The sequence below is a fragment of the Monopterus albus genome, unplaced genomic scaffold, assembly GCF_001952655.1.
Source record: "Monopterus albus unplaced genomic scaffold, M_albus_1.0 scaffold244.1, whole genome shotgun sequence".
In the NCBI taxonomy this organism is placed as follows: Eukaryota; Metazoa; Chordata; class Actinopteri; order Synbranchiformes; family Synbranchidae; genus Monopterus; species Monopterus albus.
In genome coordinates this window covers 402,886-422,417 of record NW_018128124.1, presented here as the reverse complement: position 1 = coordinate 422,417, position 19,532 = coordinate 402,886, and the positions used below count along the sequence as shown (strand labels likewise).

Here is a 19,532-nt window from a genome sequence, read left to right as displayed (position 1 = left end):
CGAAAGCTCTTTATAGAGCTTGGCAGAGGAACCCCGACGCTCTGAGGGGAATACAGTCCGGCCGCGTTTGCAACTACGCCCGAAGCATGGTTATTTCGGAGGAAAGCTCTCAGGCGAGCTAAGTTGCAGCGTCCAACTTTAAGTTTCAGAACACAGTGGGGTTCTTCGAGAACGCCGAGCACCAGAGGAAACACTTGTGGACGCTTAAAACTGCAATTTGAATGAAATAATCAACTATTCTGGAAGCCACGATTCTTCGGGACTGCGATGACCTCCAGTAAAGACATGAAGGCAGGTTCTGTGTTGCAGTCCAACGGCGAGGAGAGGAGGCGGGCTCCCTTGGACCAGCTGCCGCCACCGGCCAACTCCAACAAACCCTTAACGCCGTTCAGCATTGAGGATATCCTTAACAAACCCTCGGTAAAGAAGTCCGTCGCCAGTATCTGTCCGCCGAGAGTGCTGGAGAAAGTGACGGGCTCTAACTCGGCGCGGAACGGGATCACCACTCCTTCCTCGCCGCTGTGTGCGCTGGAGGAGCTGGCCAGCAAAACGTTTAAGGGTCTGGAAGTCAGTGTTATCCAGGCAGCAGAAGGTAAGGCCTGACGTTTTGTCGTTTTTATGACATACAGTAATTTCCAAACGGACAAACGTGACTTTAAACTATTTGAAGGGAAGTAGGTGTAAGCACAATAACCAGAGCCTGGAACAGTTGTGATCATTATAGCTCGATTGGTTCTTTTTCTTTCTTTAACTCTTATGGTGGACATGTTCTAGGAATATGTGGAAAAACAAGATAGAGGAAAATGTCAAATGTATGCACTGGAATATACCTACATGCATATGACTTACAGACTGCTCAAACTGGTTTTATACTGGCTGCTATGTGCCAGATTATATGCTGTCAAAATCAGCCACTGCTGCGCAGCGGCACGCTGAATGAAAATGGGCAGACTGACAGAGAAATGTGCACGTTTTTAGGCCTAATCTAATGCAACAGTGAATAACCTAGCAATTACAACATTTGGTTAATTTTTAGTTCGCTGCAAAATCCGTGGACACTTTGACAGTGGAATTAATTCGTTCACTAATTTTCAGTCCAGATTTTTGGTAACACTGTTCGCTCAGCTGTTTCCGGTAAGAGCTCTTGTTTCCGCACATTTCTGAACATAAATGTCGTTAATGTTGAAATCAAGTAAAATAGATCTAATATTCAGCTTTAGAGAAACAAGACAAACTAGAGGCTGTACACTGAGGACAGACCTATTTTGCTGTGCCCTCTGTTGCTGCAAATGACCCTTGGGGCTCCTTCATTCCTGTTGTTTGTTTCCTCCAAGGTCGTGAGCATCTAAACGCTTTCGGACAGAGACAGACGTCGAAAAAGAGGAGAAAGTCGCGGACAGCCTTCACGAACCACCAGATATACGAACTGGAGAAGAGATTTTTGTATCAGAAGTACCTTTCTCCGGCCGACCGCGACCAGATCGCGCAGCAGCTGGGGCTCTCCAACGCGCAGGTCATCACCTGGTTCCAGAACCGCAGGGCCAAACTCAAGAGGGACCTGGAGGAGATGAAAGCGGACGTGGAGTCGCTAAAGAAAATCACCCCACAGACGCTGCAGAAGCTCGTCAGCATGGACAACATTGAGGATCCACAGGGTGGGGGCCCTGAGGCCAGATCGCCCAGTATCTCCCCTACCTCCCAAGGACACCGGGCCTTCCCACAGTCCCCCTTGTCATCCAGAGACCAAACCACGGATGAATTCTCGGAGGACGACGAGGAAATCGAGGTGGACGATTAACAGTCAAGGAGCCTGTGATTTTCATAAGCATCAAACAAAGTGTTAAAAGGGGGCATTTTTCTATCCACACTTTTGCACGGATATGGACAAAAACGGAGAATATATACACATATAAACATTTCAGGAAAGTTTTTTTCTCCTCCTTCTGCTATTTTTTCTTGTCAATTTTAATTTATTAACCGGACCTGTAAAGCCTTAGAAACCTGTAGTTTAAGTTTCATCACAATATCTGGTTTCCTTTCTGACACATTTTAAATTGTTGTGCTACAGGAAGACTGACAATTGTGTAAACATTTTAATACTTCACGGTTATTTCAAAGGGTGGGGAGAGTTGTGCAATTATTTTAGTCTGACATTTATTCGCATTTTAGGGATTTGTCAAATATTTAAATTAACCCCCTCCACCCCCTTTTTTTATTTAGTGTGCACAAGCGGTGGCGGTGTGTCAGTCCATCCCACCTTCCGTGGAAAATAGCCTAATTATTTTTTGCCCAGAGCGAAGTGTCTGCAGGCCTGTGTGCAGCGCAGAGGACGCGTCACCGTCATGACCGACTGCAAACTTTCACACGCTGACTTCTGTACATAGATCAAACATCCTATGCGATAATTTTATTGTAACAGTCTATTTAATCAGCATCTATGTAAATAAAGGTTATATGATATTTCAAAAAGCTTCCGGCGCGATTGGATGTGTCATTGTGCTTAACATAAAATTTAATATATTAATTTAAAAAAAAAAAAAAATCTGAAGGAAGACAGACGTGTGTCACATGAACAGGTCAGCACACAGCTGATTTAAAAGTGGGTTTTAAAGTCACAGAACATGCAACGAAGAACCACATGTGCTATTAAATCCCCAGGGCTTAATAAGGCGACCTGTAACATGGATAGTGAGCACAACAGGCACTTTATAAAGATCATCTAATATTAAGTCGCGATTACACTCTTATTTAAAAACCCAAAGATTTCTCCTGAGAGATTATATTCAACCCAAAACCTGCCCTGCTTGGCAAAATTGCACGGCTCTTTTAAATAAATGAGCTGTGCTTTCAGACTTGAAGTGCCACGACTTCAATTAGCAGCCGTGCACGGCCTTTATTCTCATCCTTACGCGCGGCTTTGAATACATCTTGCCACAAGAAGGTCCCGGTCTGGCCGCGGTGTTAAGAAAAGCTTGCCTCCACCCCTGCGCCATATGGTTTCTCCTTCTTCCACCTATGATTCCTCTTTAACACAACTAGTCGACATGATTGATTGGGTTAACCCGCCTTTGCCTTACATAAAACAGCTTCCACCGGGCGGTGGACAATAATGGCACGCATCTGCCACTCTTAACTCGGGTTTGTTTGGAGACGGGGGGAGAGAGAGAGAGAGTTTCCCATGAATAGCTAATGGGTTAGGGTGAGGAGTCTAATGAATAAACCTCAATGGGAGGCTGTGGAAATGCGACGTGCTGCTGCTGGCTGACCATTTGCAAGGGTTTTGTAGCTGGGTCCAGAGTTTGGCGTGTGTGTGTGTGTGTGTGTGTGTGTGTGTGTGTGTGTTAGGAAGGAAAAGGCGGTGTTTTATTCTGATATAACGTTATTTGTCCTAAAACAACGGAGACACTTCTTATATTGCTCTTTGTGGCACACAGTTCATCTCATCACGTCAGTGTCCTGCTGCTCACACTGATCTTATTTCACTCCTTTAGATTCCTTTGGGACTGTTGAACTTTAATTAACTGCTGCGGTTAATTCACAGTAATTCACTTCCTTCAGCCTCTAAAAATTCAAATTATTTTTAAAAACTATTTCAAAAATGTCCGTGGAATCTCTCAACATTTGTAAGGCAGATAGAAATTATTTACTTGACACGTTTCTCTAACAAAACTAAATGAAAAAGTCCCACTGTCACTGACTCAAATAAATTTGAGACAAAGCAAACTAAAGGGCACATTAGGGGCAATTTGTTTTTCATTTTGGGGTGAAACGGAGCAGGCTGGAGGTCATAATAGATGTAATCGGCTGGAATCGTGGAGGTTGAAAAGTCAAATAGGCCTTTTATGAAGGAGCCACTCTGGACTGGCAGGAGGAACAACATAGTGGACGGAGGGTTTAATAGAAGGCAGTGGACAAACGGGTCCACTGATCAAGTCCTCAGCCTGGATAAACCTCCTGATCTGACCGGAGCCACTTACTTAGGCTGGAAGAGTTCCGCTCTGTTTAACACTTCATACAGGCCTAACATTCTTGTGTATCATCACACTTTGATTTCAACAGTATTCCTATAATTTTCCCATTTTTAAGGGTCATCTTATTTTTTATTATTATTATTATTGAAAGCTACATTGCATATCGTCACTGTATGAATATCTTTTACATTTCCACAGCTATATTCCTAATGGTGCTTCTCACAATGACATCGGTGAATTACACACAGGCAGCCAGTGGCTTTACAACACCAGCCATTTATTGGGGGCTACATTCAGATGCAAATGCTTCTGTGCATTATAATGAGAAAAAATAACTATATTAAAGCCCAGAGGTGGAAAGAGATGAGTTACAATCTGAGTGGTCCAACCTGAAAACCTTCAGTTTGGCCTGAAGGTCACACACTTTAGGGGATTATCGTTTTCCTCAACAGAAGAGAGCCCTGGAGGGACATGCTCAGGCTTTATAAACGTGTTTGGGGGGGGGACACATAACACACTTCTATGTGTCTATGTGGCTGCATCTGCTGCTGGCTGGTGTGCAGCTTGTCTGCATGCTCATGTTATTCTTCCATAAGAAACATGGCCACAGGGCGCTGACCTGGATCAACCAAAGGTTCATGCCAACATCTACATCATAATATTATTAGTCATTGAGAAGATAATTCAATCTTTTCTTCCTAACAAAGCAGAACCAGTTTTGGAAAAAAACAGACTTTAAAAATGCCAATCTCCTTTTTGTTTATAGCATCTCTCCTTCAGTCATGAGAAGATCTGGTAACACTTTACTTTGTAGCTGCCTTATTCCAGGTTACTGACTTCAATACTAAAATAGAAAATTGTTCTGCCCTTGATTAAAATAAGGTCTTTTTCCATGTCAAGTCAAAAGTTCATTTCTAGCCTTTGAACAGGAAGACAAACAATAAGCATTGATACTTGTATAAAAAACAAACTGACACAATGTTATCCAAAAGTTAAAAATTCATTAAGTACATTTACAGTTGTTTTGTTGTACTTAGGAGTTAAGTGTCAGTAGGACACTGAAGAAGCTTTAAGTGCAACTTCATGAAGTGTTGTTGAAATGTTTTGACTGCTGCAGCACAGTCTACTTAGAAAGAGCAGAGACAGAATAAGATATAAGGCTTGTATATATTATCAGCCAGTGTCAGGTTATCAGAGTCTTTCCTTTCACTCTGGACAAGATCACACACATCAAAGCTTGGCTCCTGGCCCTGACGTCTGAAAAGCACCGAATCTGCCACCTAGTGGCGAGCTGGGAGAACTGCTACTACAATCACTGTGCAGCGAAACTCTGCAAAGACAGAGGTTGTGGGTCTGGATGGATACACATGGTGTTATAGATGAAGCCTTGAGACACAAGCAGCAATGCTTATTAAACCTTCATCCAGATTGTTTTCTCTAAAATGTACATCATCACTATAGTCAGTGTGCAGCAATGCTTATTAAACCTTCATCCAAATAGTTTTCTCTGAAAGCTTCTAAAATGTTCATCACTATAGTCAGTGAGTCACATAAACAAGGTGAAATGCCAGTTGACTAAGATGCTTTTACATTCTGTAATGTCTTTCCACATGAAGCTGAGAGTATTCATCATGGGGAGGTCAGTGCCTCCTCTGTGACTGTAGGAGGGCCTCTCTAAAGTAAAAAAAAAAAAAAAAAACTGTTGAGGGTTATTTCCAGTTGGGCTCAGAAATGCAAACTGCAGAAGCGGAGCGTCTAGTAAAAGATGCTACTGACTTGTATTTCAGTGTTTTTGAGATTGTCCCAAGAATCAAGACATTTTTACTCTGTCTCACAAGTTTCTCTTAACATTATGTAAATAAAATGATAAATCACAGACATTTCCCTTAGCATTAAAAAGTCATTCCTTTATACCCTCTGAGTATTTAAGTGCAGGTTGCCCAAATAGTTAATGGAATAATGTTAACAGTCGACCTGCTCTAATAAAAAAAAGAATAATACCAACTGTCCACAGACTTATGTTGAGCAGGTCAATAAGGACCAAGAGATGTGTCAAATTGAGGCATGTTCATTTTTTATATACACTACTTTCCAACTTTACTCAAAGATGATAAAATGTTTTGTCACCTAAAGTATTTACCCTCCGTGGATTTTTTAAAATTTAAATACTGTACTATCTTACAATACTGATTCAGAGGATTAATCCTGATTTTCACTGTTGAAACAAAAAAAAAGCTTGTTAACATCTAAATAAAAACAAAAGTGACTGAAATGAGCACAACCACATATCAAACTGTGCCGGTAGCTTCCTGCTCTGCTTAAACCAGAGTCATCACTGGAAGTTTCTAGATCCAATAATCACAGTGTGACAAGTAACACACCTGCATGTGAAAGGGTCACGTACATGTTGCAAACTAATCTGGGACGCTTACTGAAAACTACCTTTCAACGGTGGGATACAAGACAAATTCCAAGGTACTGAAGATTGCTCAGACTGTAATTAAAGGACATTGTAAAAATGCAAAGAACGGGGCACAGCTGTAAACCTGCTGCCTGTGCATTTGCAATAGAAGAACGTTAGTGAGCAGAGGCCAGAGAGAGAGAGACCTACGAATGTCCTGTATTAAGCCTGTGGCAGCATTATGATGTGGAGATTGTACTCTACAGCAGACTCAAAAGGCTCTTTTCAGAAAAATCCCAGAACCTAAAAGAAAAACAGACCGACTGCAACAGGACAAAGACCCCAAACATGAAAAGGCAAAGGTGGACAGCTGCATACAACTGGCACAGTCACACCGACTCAGGATTGCAACTGCTGGTAGAAGTGTCTCTGCTTTTAACTTGGAGCTAACGGTGTTCCACATTAGCATTTACTTCACATTTTGCATAATTCCTCTCTGTTAACTGGTGTTTAAGTTTAATTACATCTGCTGAGATTCAGCTATGAAAATCTCAGAACTCCATGACAAAACCTCTGTCATAATATTAATACTAAACCCAATTTCTAAACACAGGAAAACACACTGCTGTGCAGCTACTCATCACTAGAAATGCACTATTTGTATTACTGATCATGTTGAATATAAATCTAAATATGTCCATGCCAAAGACAATGTTCTAATTCTCTGCAACACTCATACTTTTATATAATTAATACAAAAATGGCAAAAAACTGAGATAATGAAGCTACAGTGAAATAAAACCGTAGGCACCAATGCAGAAACTAAGAGGCACACACGTGTATTGTTGTTAAAAGGCCGTCTAGAAGGGAAGATACCTCCACATTCAGGAGATACAAACTTGAACAGTCCCGTTTTGATGTTGAGGTTTTAATGTATTCAGACCTTGCATAGAAATTGTGCTGATGGAGTATCCTGTCAGTCATTAATACAAACTATTATTTTTCCCATTTAAAATTTATTTTCAAAAATACAAAACAAGGAAAATAAGTTTATGTACACAAAACACTATTAAAATAGAATATGTATTGTACAAAATATATACAGCTTCCCTCTGAAAACCAGTCCTATCTGGTCCTCTTGTCCTTGATGGTGTAGTGGAGGACTAACGGTTGGGCCTAGGGGAAAAAGATTACACAAGTATTATTGTACATCCGACATCTAAAGATGGATATGTTATTAGCAATGATGTAAAAATGAACATAACTAGCTTAGCACCTGAGAATTGTCTATTACACATCCAAGAATTTGTGCCAATGAACTACAGTAAGAAATTCTCTTTACATGTGATGGAATGAACGACATTTGTTGGCACTACTGTACCTTGCCAAACCAGTGTGAGAGCCATAACCGTTTCATGGTCATATGATCGGGCAGAGACTCGTTATTGAACAACATCTGGACCTACAGGGAGATCACACACACAGCTGTGATGGGGGGGTCTGAAAGGAACATCTGACTATTTTATTAAAACCTCTTGTTGTTAGCAAAAGGTGCAACAGGAAAGCTGAAATACATTTTTCGAATAGAAAGTGTCTTGATGACACCGTCACCGTCATAAAGTGTAACTAAGTCACAATTATGAATGTGTCATTTGACTGAAGACTGAACCCAAATCACATTAACCAAGCCCCGACACTGTGGACAGGGAAACACAGCTGGTATTAAAAAGTCTGCTGAATGGGAAAATCTGCCAGGGTGAGATTTTCAGTAAAGATCAACAAGCAGTCAGATTTCTGCAGTTTGTTCTTTTACTGTGGTGATTCTAACCAACATTTGCAACACAAGGCGGCTCATTGTTTGGAATTATGAAGAGCTCCTAACTCACTTATGCCTGTTTTATGTAAACAACAACACATCTGTGGCCTCACAATGTTGTGCTTGTATCATGGCTAATTTGAGATGCAGTGGTGACTATTATTTCATGCATTCAACTTATTTGTTAAATCGTATCTACTCAGCATGAAGGCCGAATATTAATATTCATTCAGTGTCATTTCATGTGTACCACAGGGTCTTCTTTTATCAAATAAAATATCATGATTACTGACTGACCTGGTGTTTTTCCACGTTTAACCGATGACAAAGCACTTTCCGTAGGTGTCTCACTTCCGCTCGGACAGAACAGCGAACAAACTTCTGCTGCAGAGACAAGGTCCAACAAAAACACTGTGAAACTGCAGACGAGCAACACGATCAGCCAGTGGCACGTTTGAATCTCTGCTGCTCCCCTGGTGGCCACCAGGGAGCTAGTTAGGGAGACGTCTTGTTTACACAGGTTTATATACCCAATTTGGTCAACACTTAAACAGGCAACGGTACCATGGAAAAACTTTTACTTTTGGACACGTCAACAACTTGCTCAGTGTTAACAATATCACCTGGTGAAAAAATAACTGTCAACCCACATTTTTTATTCTGCTGTTGAGTTAATTAAAGCAAAAAGCCTGACAGTCTCTTTAGATATTCATGAAACATTACAATTAGCAGGCAGCGCTCACTGTAACATGGTGTTCTCTAACAAATTTCTAGCATGTAAAAAAGGAATTTAATAATGAGGAAACTATCGACAGCGTGGCATTATCAGATTCACAGCCAACAAAATCCCAGGTTCCAGCACTCGGCTGAAGCTGAAGTTCCCCCTGCACACAGAACAAGATGCTCTTTTAAAGCTGTGGTAAAAACAGTGAAGTATGACTGAACATTCAGTCATACATCCAAGGTTAAGAGTGAAAACTCTAAATCAGAACACTGCAGGGACAGAGCTCGCCCTGGCAAACTGATCCATCACAGCCAGGAGTGTTTACAGCTGGTTTTATATGATAATAAGGACGGTTCTTATCAGCTGAGAGTGAAACAACTGCAGGAGGAGCCAGGAATGGAGACAGTGAAACTGCATGTTCCCATGACTATTATTATAATGTAACACGAGACAATAAACACCACATTAACTACACAGAGGGCTAATGCAGGATAAGGGTGGATGATGATGATCTAATCCCTGAAACAGTCACCAGACTTAAACTCTTAAGTCACAATCTGCATGACTTTGTACAAGATCTGAGTATTTTTTTCTGACTATAAACCCGGATTCCAAGTTTAGAATCTGATCCCGGCCTGTGGCCATGTAAAATGTCACCTCTCATCGCTCCTTTAAATCTGTCTGCAGTACAAATATAAGAAAACACCAAATGACTTAAGGTGTAAAGATTCTTAACCATTTGCAATAGTGAAACTGTGTTTAAAAGAAAATGAGAGAATAACCAAAAAAGGGATCTGTTCAACAAGGGCGCCCTCTGCTGGCTGACAGTGTTGGTTAGGCAGTGTGGACAAAAAGCATAGTGGATTTAGTGAAATTGTGCAGAGAGTGATCTTTGTTGAAGTGCTGATTCCACCAGTGCCACTTCCCTTCATCTGTCTCTCAGCTAACAGACCTGATGTGAGGATCTGGCTGCATAAGGGAAACTCCAGCAACGCTCGACAGAGAGGGCAATTTTTTCAGTTTACTGAGTAGTGATTCCACTAGAATATCTGAATATTCAGGATGGAAATTTGTAACTGTGGGCATTAGAAACACTAGGTTAATATACTGCTCTATAATCATGCACAATGAGTGTGAAGTATCACAATTACTTTGTACTCAAATAAAATTCTGACCAATGCAAAGTATTCCGAATTTTTATGACTTCACTGCTGTTACACGACAGATTTGTTGAGGTTGTTGCACAAGACAGATTTCTTAAGGTTTAGATATTCACAAGAGAGTGTCATGTCAATGTAAAGAGTGACAACCTATTTAACAGTTTGTCTATCATTGCTTGGAGAATCAAACACTATAACATATTTATTACCTTGATTTATACATTTTGGACACATTGCCATGTGACATTTACACCGACGAGTCCAAACAAGTCAGCAGTAATTACAACTAACAATACCAAACATCTCGGCCATTTGCTTTTTAAGATGCAAGTCAGAAACTTCACAACACTTTCTCCAACAGTTATATAATCTCAAATTATTGAGATGGTTGTGGGTTGGGTGGGAAATAAAGAATGATTATACATTTCGCTGCCATACTTGTCCCACTTATCCTTGTCTGATTACGAGGCTCTACTGCAGCCATATTAACCAGCTCAGAGCTGATTTCTGCCAGTACTGCAAATGCCATTGTGCTGTGTATTTGTTCAGCAGTTAAGGGTGAAAAATGACTTGTTAAAGCTTTGAAAGACGAGTCCCTAAAGGACTTGTTTTGCACGGTCGTGCAAACCTGTGAACGAAGTCAATTTGAAAGCATCCGTAACCAGCGCAACAATTTCTTTAAGTACACTGACTTTTAGTGAAATTCAAAGACACACACACACACACACACACACACAAACACACATCTAGGACACTTTATTGGTATAAATGACTTACCTGAAGAGTAAGTTTCGTTTTATCTTTTCCAGCCAGTGATGAACTGTGAAAACAATACAGGTTGGACAAGTTCATCTGGTAGTTCATAACTAACAAGCATATATTAACACATTCACCTTCATACAAATAGCTAGATCTTTATAATAACTGATATATTATCTCAAAGGGATTGAATTTTATAAATAAAATTGATAACTTTAGGAAAAATACACTAGCGACACCAGTAAAGCTTACCTTAGCCTTTCTAAACACAGTGAAACCTGCTCATCATATCTGTAGAAATGGGCTTTTGAATGGTCAAAGCTTGTGTATGGTAAACCTGTAGCATCTGGCACAGCATCTACTGAGAGCAGAAATCAAGTTTACTAATAAAAGGACACACTAATCACCACGTTGCTCAGTTGACAGGTGAACAGAATGTGGTCAGTACAAAATGTTATACATCTCATTATCAATATATTGCAGTGTGGAATCAGCTGTCATCCAAATCTCGCAATAGCATTCAGGGAAATTCGATACTTGGGCAAAGCTCTATTCAACACAGTGAACTTCACCAGCACTGAACCTTTCATGTACATGCAATGCACATAACTATAAGATGGTGAACACTACACTACACAGAGATTATCTATGTTTTCATATGTTCAAGAAGTCAGTGTACAGTGAGGAACAGAAGTATTTGAACACCCTGCGATTTTGCAAGTTCTCCCACTTAGAAATCATGGAGGGGTCTAAAATTCACATTGTAGGTGCATTCCCACTCTGAGAGACAGAAGTTAAAAAAAATTTCAGGAAATCACATTGTATGATTTTTAAAGAATTTATTTGTCTAGCACTGCTGAACATAAGTATTTGAACACCTGAGAAAATCAGTGTTAATATTTGGTACAGAAACCTTTGTTTGCAATTACAGAGGTCAAACGTTTCCTGTAGTTCTTGACCAGGTTTGCACACACTGCAACAGGGATTTTGGCCCACTCCTCCACACAGATCTCCTCTAGATCTGTCAGGTTTCGGGGCTGTCGCTGAGCAACGCGGAGTTTGAGCTCCCTCCAAAGATGTTCTATTGGATTAAGGTCTGGAGACTGGCCAGGCCACTCCAGAACCTTGATATGCTTCTTACGGAGCCACTCCTTGGTTATCCTGGCTGTGTGCTTCGGGTCGTTGTCATGTTGGAAGACCCAGCCACGACCCATCTTCAATGCTCTGACTGAGGGAAGGAGGTTGTTGCTCAAAATCTCACAATAAATGGCCCCATTCATCCTCTCCTTAATACAGTGCAGACGTCCTGTCCCCTTCGCAGAAAAGCACCCCCACAGCATGATGTTTCCACCCCCATGCTTCACAGTAGGGTTGGTGTTCTTGGGATGCATCTCATCCTTCTTTTTCCTCCAAACACGACGAGTGAAGTTTAGACCAAAAAGTTCTACTTTGGTCTCATCTGACCACATGACTTTCTCCCATGCCTCCTCTGGATCATCCAGATGGTCTTTGGCAAACTTCAGACGGGCCTGAACATGTGATGACTTGAGCAGGGGAACCTTCCGTGCAATGCATGATTTGAAACCCTTGACGGCATAGTGATCTACCAACAGTGAAACTGTTGTCCCAGCTCTCTTCATGTCATTGACCAGCTCCTCCCTATCGTTCTGGGCTGATTCCTCACCTTTCTCATCATCCGTGATACCCCACGAGGTGAGATCTTGCATGGCGCCCCAGTCCGAGGGAGACTGACAGTCGTCTTTAGCCTCTTCCATTTTCTAACAATTGCTCCAACAGTTGATCTATTTTCACCAAGCTGCTTGGCAATTGCCCCGTAGCCCTTTCCAGCCTTGTGGAGGTCCACACTTTTGTCTCTGGTGTCTTTTGACAGCTCTTTGGTCTTGCCCATGGTAGTAGTTGGCGTCTGACTGACTGTGGGGTGGACAGGTGTCTTTAAAGAGCTCAGACAGGTGCTACTAATTTAGATTGAGTGGAGTAGAGGTGGACTTTTTCAAGGCACAGTAACAGGTCTTTGAGAGCCAGAATTCTTGCTGTTTCTCAGGTGTTCAAATACTTATGTTCGGCAGTGCAAGACAAATAAATTCTTTAAAAATCATACAATGTGATTTCCTAAACATTTTTTTAATTCTGTCTCTCAGAGTGGGAATGCACCTACAATGTGAATTTCAGACCCCTCCATAATTTCTAAGTGGGAGAACTTGCAAAATCGCAGGGTGTTCAAATACTTCTGTTCCTCAATGTATATCTGGCAAAGAAAGGTTTACTGACACAGAAGCAATTCAACAAACCCAAAAGGTAACAGATGTCACAGAACTGTCCTTTTGTTCAACTGTCATGTGACCCACATGTAGGGCAGTACAGTGGGAGCTGGTTACGCCAACAATGTCACACTAAACCTCTGATTACAGACAGACACAGCGAAGACTTACCGTCTCCAGCAGGCTGGATGACTCTCTCTAACCCGCGTGACTGATAAAACTCCTTTATCCGTTTGTCTTCACCTGTGTGAAAAGGAAGATGGATATCATGACACTTTCTACATAAATATGCACAACTTCGCCTACTGCCAAAGTGGATTGGTTGTGTCTTATCTTTCAAACATTTACCAATGATTTTTGTCTCTCGCCCATCTTATTTAATAGTTTATCTATCAGGGACAACACACATTAATGAATGTTACTGTAAATGTGCCACAATTAACCGAAAGGCTATTTTTCCATCTGTAGTCCCTGAACATCTAAAAATAAAATTTGAAGCACAATAATATAAGAACAAGGCTACAGAACATTTAAAATGAATAAACACTGGGACAATTGAGAAAAAGATTAAGACGCCATCATACAAAAAACTATCAAACCACAGTTTTAAATTCTCAGCAAAAAGCACAATTTACACAACAATATAAAGCACTAATTAGAACATGCAAGACACACAAAACCACAAACACACAATAAGGCCACAGCGAAATATATGCAGGCACATTTGGACGAACTGGCAATAAATCAGATGACAGGAAGCAGCACAATCAGACTGAGGACACTAAGGTAGGACTGATGTTTGATGCTGACCAAAGACTGTTTTATGATGACCCTGAAGAATGCCACAAAATGTGGTTTGACCTCTAATTACAAAAAAAATGTTTAATTCTGCTAAAACACTTTCTATTTAGTTTTTAGATTTCACCAATGTCCCTCTCACTGACACAGAGAAGACACTTCTACATACTTTCTTGAAGTCCAGGCACCAGTTTGAAGACAATGTCCTGCATCACGCGATCCAGTTTGAGGTTGAGTAAGGGCTGGGTTTCATGAATTTTGATGTTGCACATTGGACAGTACTTGCTGGTCTGCAGGTATTTGACAATACAACTTTTACAGACTGTAGAGGACAGAAAACGAGAATTCACCATTAGCCCGATGACTACATCCTACTGAACAGTATTCCTATGAAATAGCAGAAAGACTTCTTCCAAGTTGCAAAGCTCTGTTAAAACTCACAGGTGTGCAAACACTCTGTAATTGTTGTGGCGTCTATGAAGTAGCCTGCACAAAGGTAGCAGACTATGTGTTCGTTCAGGTCCTTGATCTTCAGCTTGACTTCCTCCTGTAAAGACAGGAAAAATGCCTTTGGTTTCCATGGTGATCAAAGTTCGATGTGACAGTTTTTGTCCTATGGGACAAAGACAGTTATAAAAACACAACCAGACCATAAGCAGCAATATAGCTAATATTTGGATGGCGTTTGTTTCAGTGGTCTTTTTATTTGGTCAAAGAAAAACAAACTGAATGAAGCCCCTCTACTTTATAACACCAACCCATTTGATTCAGATACTCTACAACACTAATGGTGTTAAGGTGGCTAGAGAAGCATCAAACTGCAGAGGACGATCTTCGTGGCCGAGCTGCAAACGTGTTCAGCTTTGTCCCACACCGCCCACCGCCGGGCCGCCCCGTCCCGCTCCCCGCCGGGCCGCCCCGTCCCGCTCCCCGCCGGGCCGTCCCTCACCACATGCGGGGAGCGGGCGGTTTTGTTTGCAGAGACGAAGACAATACGCCGTGTTCATGTTGTTCTGACGTTTCGGTGTGGACGGAGGTCTCTGTAATGACGACGATAATCGCATTCACACGAAAATTTAGACCGTTTGAGATGCAGATTACCTGGGCTGTAGTCGAATCTCTGCAAATATTTCTTCCGGCACAAGTGCCTCTAGTTAACATGCACAATCTCCACCAGCCACCGAAAAAATTATAAAATGTGAGGTTTTAAACCCCATATTCCAATGAACTATCTTAGCTTATTAGTTAAACGAAAATGACAGGTCGGGGCTCCAATCCGTTTTTCTGACTGAATGGGCCAGTTAAAGCCAACGTTACGAGAATGAACAAACTCGTGTAAATGCTGCTAACAATATCGTGTAGTTCACGTCAAACACAAACCGACCACAGTTTTCAACAGACAACCGTTACTTCACCAACGTTACAAGAAGCCGAGAAACACAAGGAGTGCAGCGACCGTTACCATCCCATTTCGGTAACTGAACGGCTGAATTGATTAATACAGAATAACACGTGCCTCAAAATGACGAAATATGAGTTACTTGACGGGATTTTACCACTCTCAAACAGAACAACACGGGTAGACTCCCACCATCCACGCATGCTCAAGAACGTCTCTCTTCACTCTCGCTCTCCCCGTCTCTCCATCAGCACCGCGAAGACAACGATTTCTCGTAAATGCTTGCTTTTAACTCGTCTCTGCTGCAGTTTGACTACCTGTACGTTTCTACCCCGGTACCGATGATGTCGAACAACAAAGTCACTAACCTCGTTTCTCAGTGGGTCCAGTTTGTAAACGGACTGTAGCTGGTTTCGTAGCCGCATCGCTATGGCCATCGGACCTTGCTCCGCCATCTTTGGGAATTATGCGTACTTCCGGGTAAACCGGATGTGACATTTTCAGATGGGAAAAACCGGGTATAAATGTAAATGACAAAAATAAATAGCCTAAACAAATGAATGAATGAGTGAATAAGACGTTACCTCACCACCGCTAAACCATTTATGACATGTATATTGTCTGCTCGCACAAAGTAACACAAACGTTTAAAATTTAACACTGGCTTAGGCTATTAATTTGATGTGGACTACATAGCCTACCATCCTTACTTAAGAGGCAAAGTCAAATAACGCATACATACTAACATAAGCCTTTCAATCAGAAAATATATATATATTTTTTTTAGTTTTGATTATAAGGCAACTGCACTGGGGCACCAGGTTCCCTACATATTGGTTAGGGCTGCATAATTTGATTGATCACAAATTTGATAGCAATTTACATCCATGACTGGTTCTACATTCTCTATCTTGAAGCAGTTATATGTAAAGTGTGCTTTTTCAATACTTCAATTTTTATGTCAAGTCATAAAACACAAAGTGGCAGGCCTAAGTACTGAGAGGCTGCAACCAACAAGTGCTGTAATTATTAATCCCTCTGCCAAATATATTTTTTAATAACTGATTTATTGATTTGTTTATAAAAATGTGTCAATAATTCAATAAGCTATTCTTGGGAAAATAAAAAATCAACAATCAACAAATCAACAAAAGAGAACACACATTAAAACAACACAGACAAAAATTAATAAGAGTGATGAGATACAAATAAATTACATTGTAAGAATGCTAAATTTAAATAAAAAGTCCTTGAGGTGACTTTTAAACGAATCTAGTATCGTGCAAGTCCCTGATCACATAAGTTGATCAATACTTTTGGTATAGTGGGAGGGCCATTGGGTTTGCAATTGATTATTTCTTCATTATTCAGCTTTAAGGATATCTCTATATTTTTATATATCAAGTTTCTTTGTTTTTGATTTTTTTAGTTTTACCCAGTTCATTTTTTAGTCAGGGGCATCTGTGTTTATCCACTTGTTATCCACTATCCTGGCCAATAGAGGGCACTGCAGGCACACACTTCAGTCAGCTGCTTGTAGCTTTTGGCATCTGCTGAGATTTATTTAACTTCCAATAAAAATGTCATTCAATCATTTATACACTGAGTAATTTATTGTAGTTGTTGAAAAGATGTAATTAAAACCACCTATGAATTCAGTATAACAACCTCTTGCTCAGCTGAACAGACATTTGAGTTGTCTTTATAAAGTATGTACACATATGCTGATTACATGTGCGGCCCTACATAAGATAAGATCATTTAGAGACTATACAGTACTTCACTGTATATTAAAAACCTGCTGATACAGTGGACAGATGGCTTTTGCACTGGCTGAGATTGGGAATATATAGGCCTCTGCTAAGATGCCCCATGTAGCAGGACAAAGAGTGAAGTGTGGGAAAAACTGAGTTAAACCACAATCCTCGGCATTACAGAGAATGTGGTGGGTCTTGTAACCTGAATCCTCTGACATCCTGAGGCCTACTATACTCAGGCATCATGAAGGGAGGGCTGCATGCAATCCCATTAGATCGGGGAAATTACAGTAAGTCAAACACCTTGATGTGAATCTCAGTAATAATAATCAGCAACACAATCAAAATGTGCTAAAACAGTAACTCCATCATTATGCTCATCACACAAAACAGTAAAACCAAATTAATGGAAGCATTACAGTTTTAGAATACAAATACAATACATCACAATAATATACTGTATGTAACATAATGCACATAGAAGAAAACTATCAGTTAAATTAGGTTGGAAAACTTTGTATGACAACTAAACTGAATTGAACTGGCTGTGCATGTGGAATTTTTGCAGTGGTAACCCTCTTTAAGTGTTCATACCCTCAGAGTGTCTGGTAGGGTCAAATGAGTACTCCGGTCTCCTACCACAACAACCATCAAGGGGCTCTTGAGAAAAGCATTGAACCATCGACTTGGTGGCCAGCAGCAGAGGACTGTGGTTGTCCAGGGCAGCTCCCAGACATAAATATGTGCAAATATGTGAATATGAAGCAGGGTGGTGTAGTAAATTATTTTTAGGTCTCAGCTAACATTACTTTAGATAATCATGTGGCTTATGCATTTGGGACAAGATTTAAATAACCAACATTTTGCATTGTCTTCTCCTGCATTTTGGTATTTATTTAGGTTTTTCAGCAGAGATGTCTTATGCTGTTGTTACATGTAATACATCTGAGGTTTTTACTCAGAATGGAATAAAACCAGATAATTTTTCCAAAAATCACTAACATTTATTTCATTATGGGAACAGTAATAGCACTGTGGAAAAATCATTTGCAAGGATGAAGGGCAGAATGTATTCTTGGTTGTGTGCATCTGAATTAGCATCTACCTTGTTTCAACAGGTCATTCTATGTGGAGGCCTTCCTGATCCCTCCCAGAGGGCTTCCAACCTATGGACCACCCAAAAACTGCCATTCTAAACAAAGGCGAACCCTTCATTCATCCTTTTGTAATTTCCCAGTGTAATAGAATGACTGGCAAGTTTGTCCTATTCCTACAATCTCAGTGAGTTGGTCGCAGCAAAGAGATACATTTTTTTCTTTTTTACCAAGACTGTTAGATCTAGCATAAGTTTTTTTTTTTTTTTTTCCCAGTAGTATTGCTAGCGAGGTGCAAATAAGACTCAGTCAATATAAACTGGGGGATAGAAAAGGCACAAGCAATATACTTCCATTCTTGGCAGCCTTATTGAGTCTGAAGAGCTGTTGTGATCAGTTTCGCTTCACTGATCCTTCATAGCCAGGCCTTGTGTCCCCTGCTGTCTGCCATTTCCTCTTGCCATGTAACATCTTATCTGCTGCACTGCTTATCTGATTGATAGGGCTTTGACTCCACACAATATCCAAATAACTTGAAGGCCCGGAGGCACAGGAAGATCACAGCATGGCTGGTTAGGAGAGCAAGAGAGAAAAAGGGAAGAGGCAAAAAAGTCGGTGAGAATGGAGAAGAGCAAAACAAATTCAGGCCTTTCATTTACCGTCATTACTTCATGTCAAAATTATGAATTTTAGAATCCCTGTTCTCAAAGTGTATATAGATATTTCTCCCATTTCCTTTACCCTGACTGGAAATGATTAGTTTATCTGATGGGTCAAACACCTGCCAGGACTACAAACAGTCCCATTATGAAAGATTTAAGGATTATTTTTCATTGAATAAAATGAGACACAAAAAAGAGAATGGATTACAATGGAACCTCTTCTCTGTGGCTGTCCTTAGCTTGGATGTTAACTATTACTCTGCCTAATGGAATCATGCAAGATAAAAATGTCTGTAGGACTATGAATCAACTGTGAACTCATAGAACTGTCTTGGACATCCTGTGCCCAGATCAACCAAACAACCACCCTGCTACTCGAATCTACATTCTGCCATGCCAAAAAGGAGGAACAAGTCTCCCCACCCCCCACCTCTCTCAAAGCAATCAGAGCATGCAAGGGTGGACTGCAGCTTTTGTCTCTTTTGCTCCAGAAATTGGCCACCAAGTGGCAAGCTAATGACGAGAGCCCTTCTGGAATGACTCCAGAGCACTGAAACTTGTGTTGCTGTGCAAGGGCATAATGAGTGACGTAGTGAAAGCCCTTAAGCCTCCCCCTGGCACAAAGCTCAACCTGTAGATATCACAATTAAAATCACTTCAAATGCTGCAAAAATGCCCATTGTTCTTGGCTAGTTGTTAATAAGGCATCATA

At 40.8% G+C, this 19,532-nt stretch overlaps 2 protein-coding genes across 5 annotated transcripts; one reads left to right on the top strand and one right to left on the bottom strand.

Moving 5' to 3' along the window:
• Positions 1 to 8: 8 nt before the first annotated feature.
• On the top strand, positions 9 to 2,465 carry lbx2 (ladybird homeobox 2). The gene is made up of 2 exons (XM_020620648.1): positions 9 to 592; positions 1,335 to 2,465. Exons 1-2 carry the CDS (start codon positions 268 to 270, stop codon positions 1,796 to 1,798), a joined length of 789 nt encoding a protein of 262 aa, XP_020476304.1. The 5' UTR covers positions 9 to 267; the 3' UTR covers positions 1,799 to 2,465.
• Positions 2,466 to 7,368: 4,903 nt separating this feature from the next.
• On the bottom strand, positions 7,369 to 16,037 carry pcgf1 (polycomb group ring finger 1). Of its 4 annotated transcripts, none has more exons than XM_020620644.1 (9): positions 15,676 to 16,037; positions 14,350 to 14,455; positions 14,078 to 14,230; positions 13,282 to 13,353; positions 11,084 to 11,192; positions 10,850 to 10,892; positions 8,486 to 8,572; positions 7,754 to 7,834; positions 7,369 to 7,548 (listed from the first exon to the last, which is right to left on the bottom strand). In XM_020620644.1, the coding sequence occupies exons 1-9, from the start codon at positions 15,760 to 15,762 to the stop codon at positions 7,498 to 7,500; spliced, it is 789 nt and encodes a 262-aa protein (XP_020476300.1). In that variant the 5' UTR covers positions 15,763 to 16,037; the 3' UTR covers positions 7,369 to 7,497. The 4 variants fall into 4 exon arrangements, with proteins under 4 accessions (XP_020476300.1, XP_020476301.1, XP_020476303.1 ...); XM_020620645.1 differs by having other exon boundaries at positions 11,084 to 11,189; positions 15,676 to 16,032; XM_020620647.1 differs by lacking the exon at positions 15,676 to 16,037 and adding an exon at positions 15,500 to 15,669.
• Between the last annotated feature and the right edge of the window lie 3,495 nt (positions 16,038 to 19,532).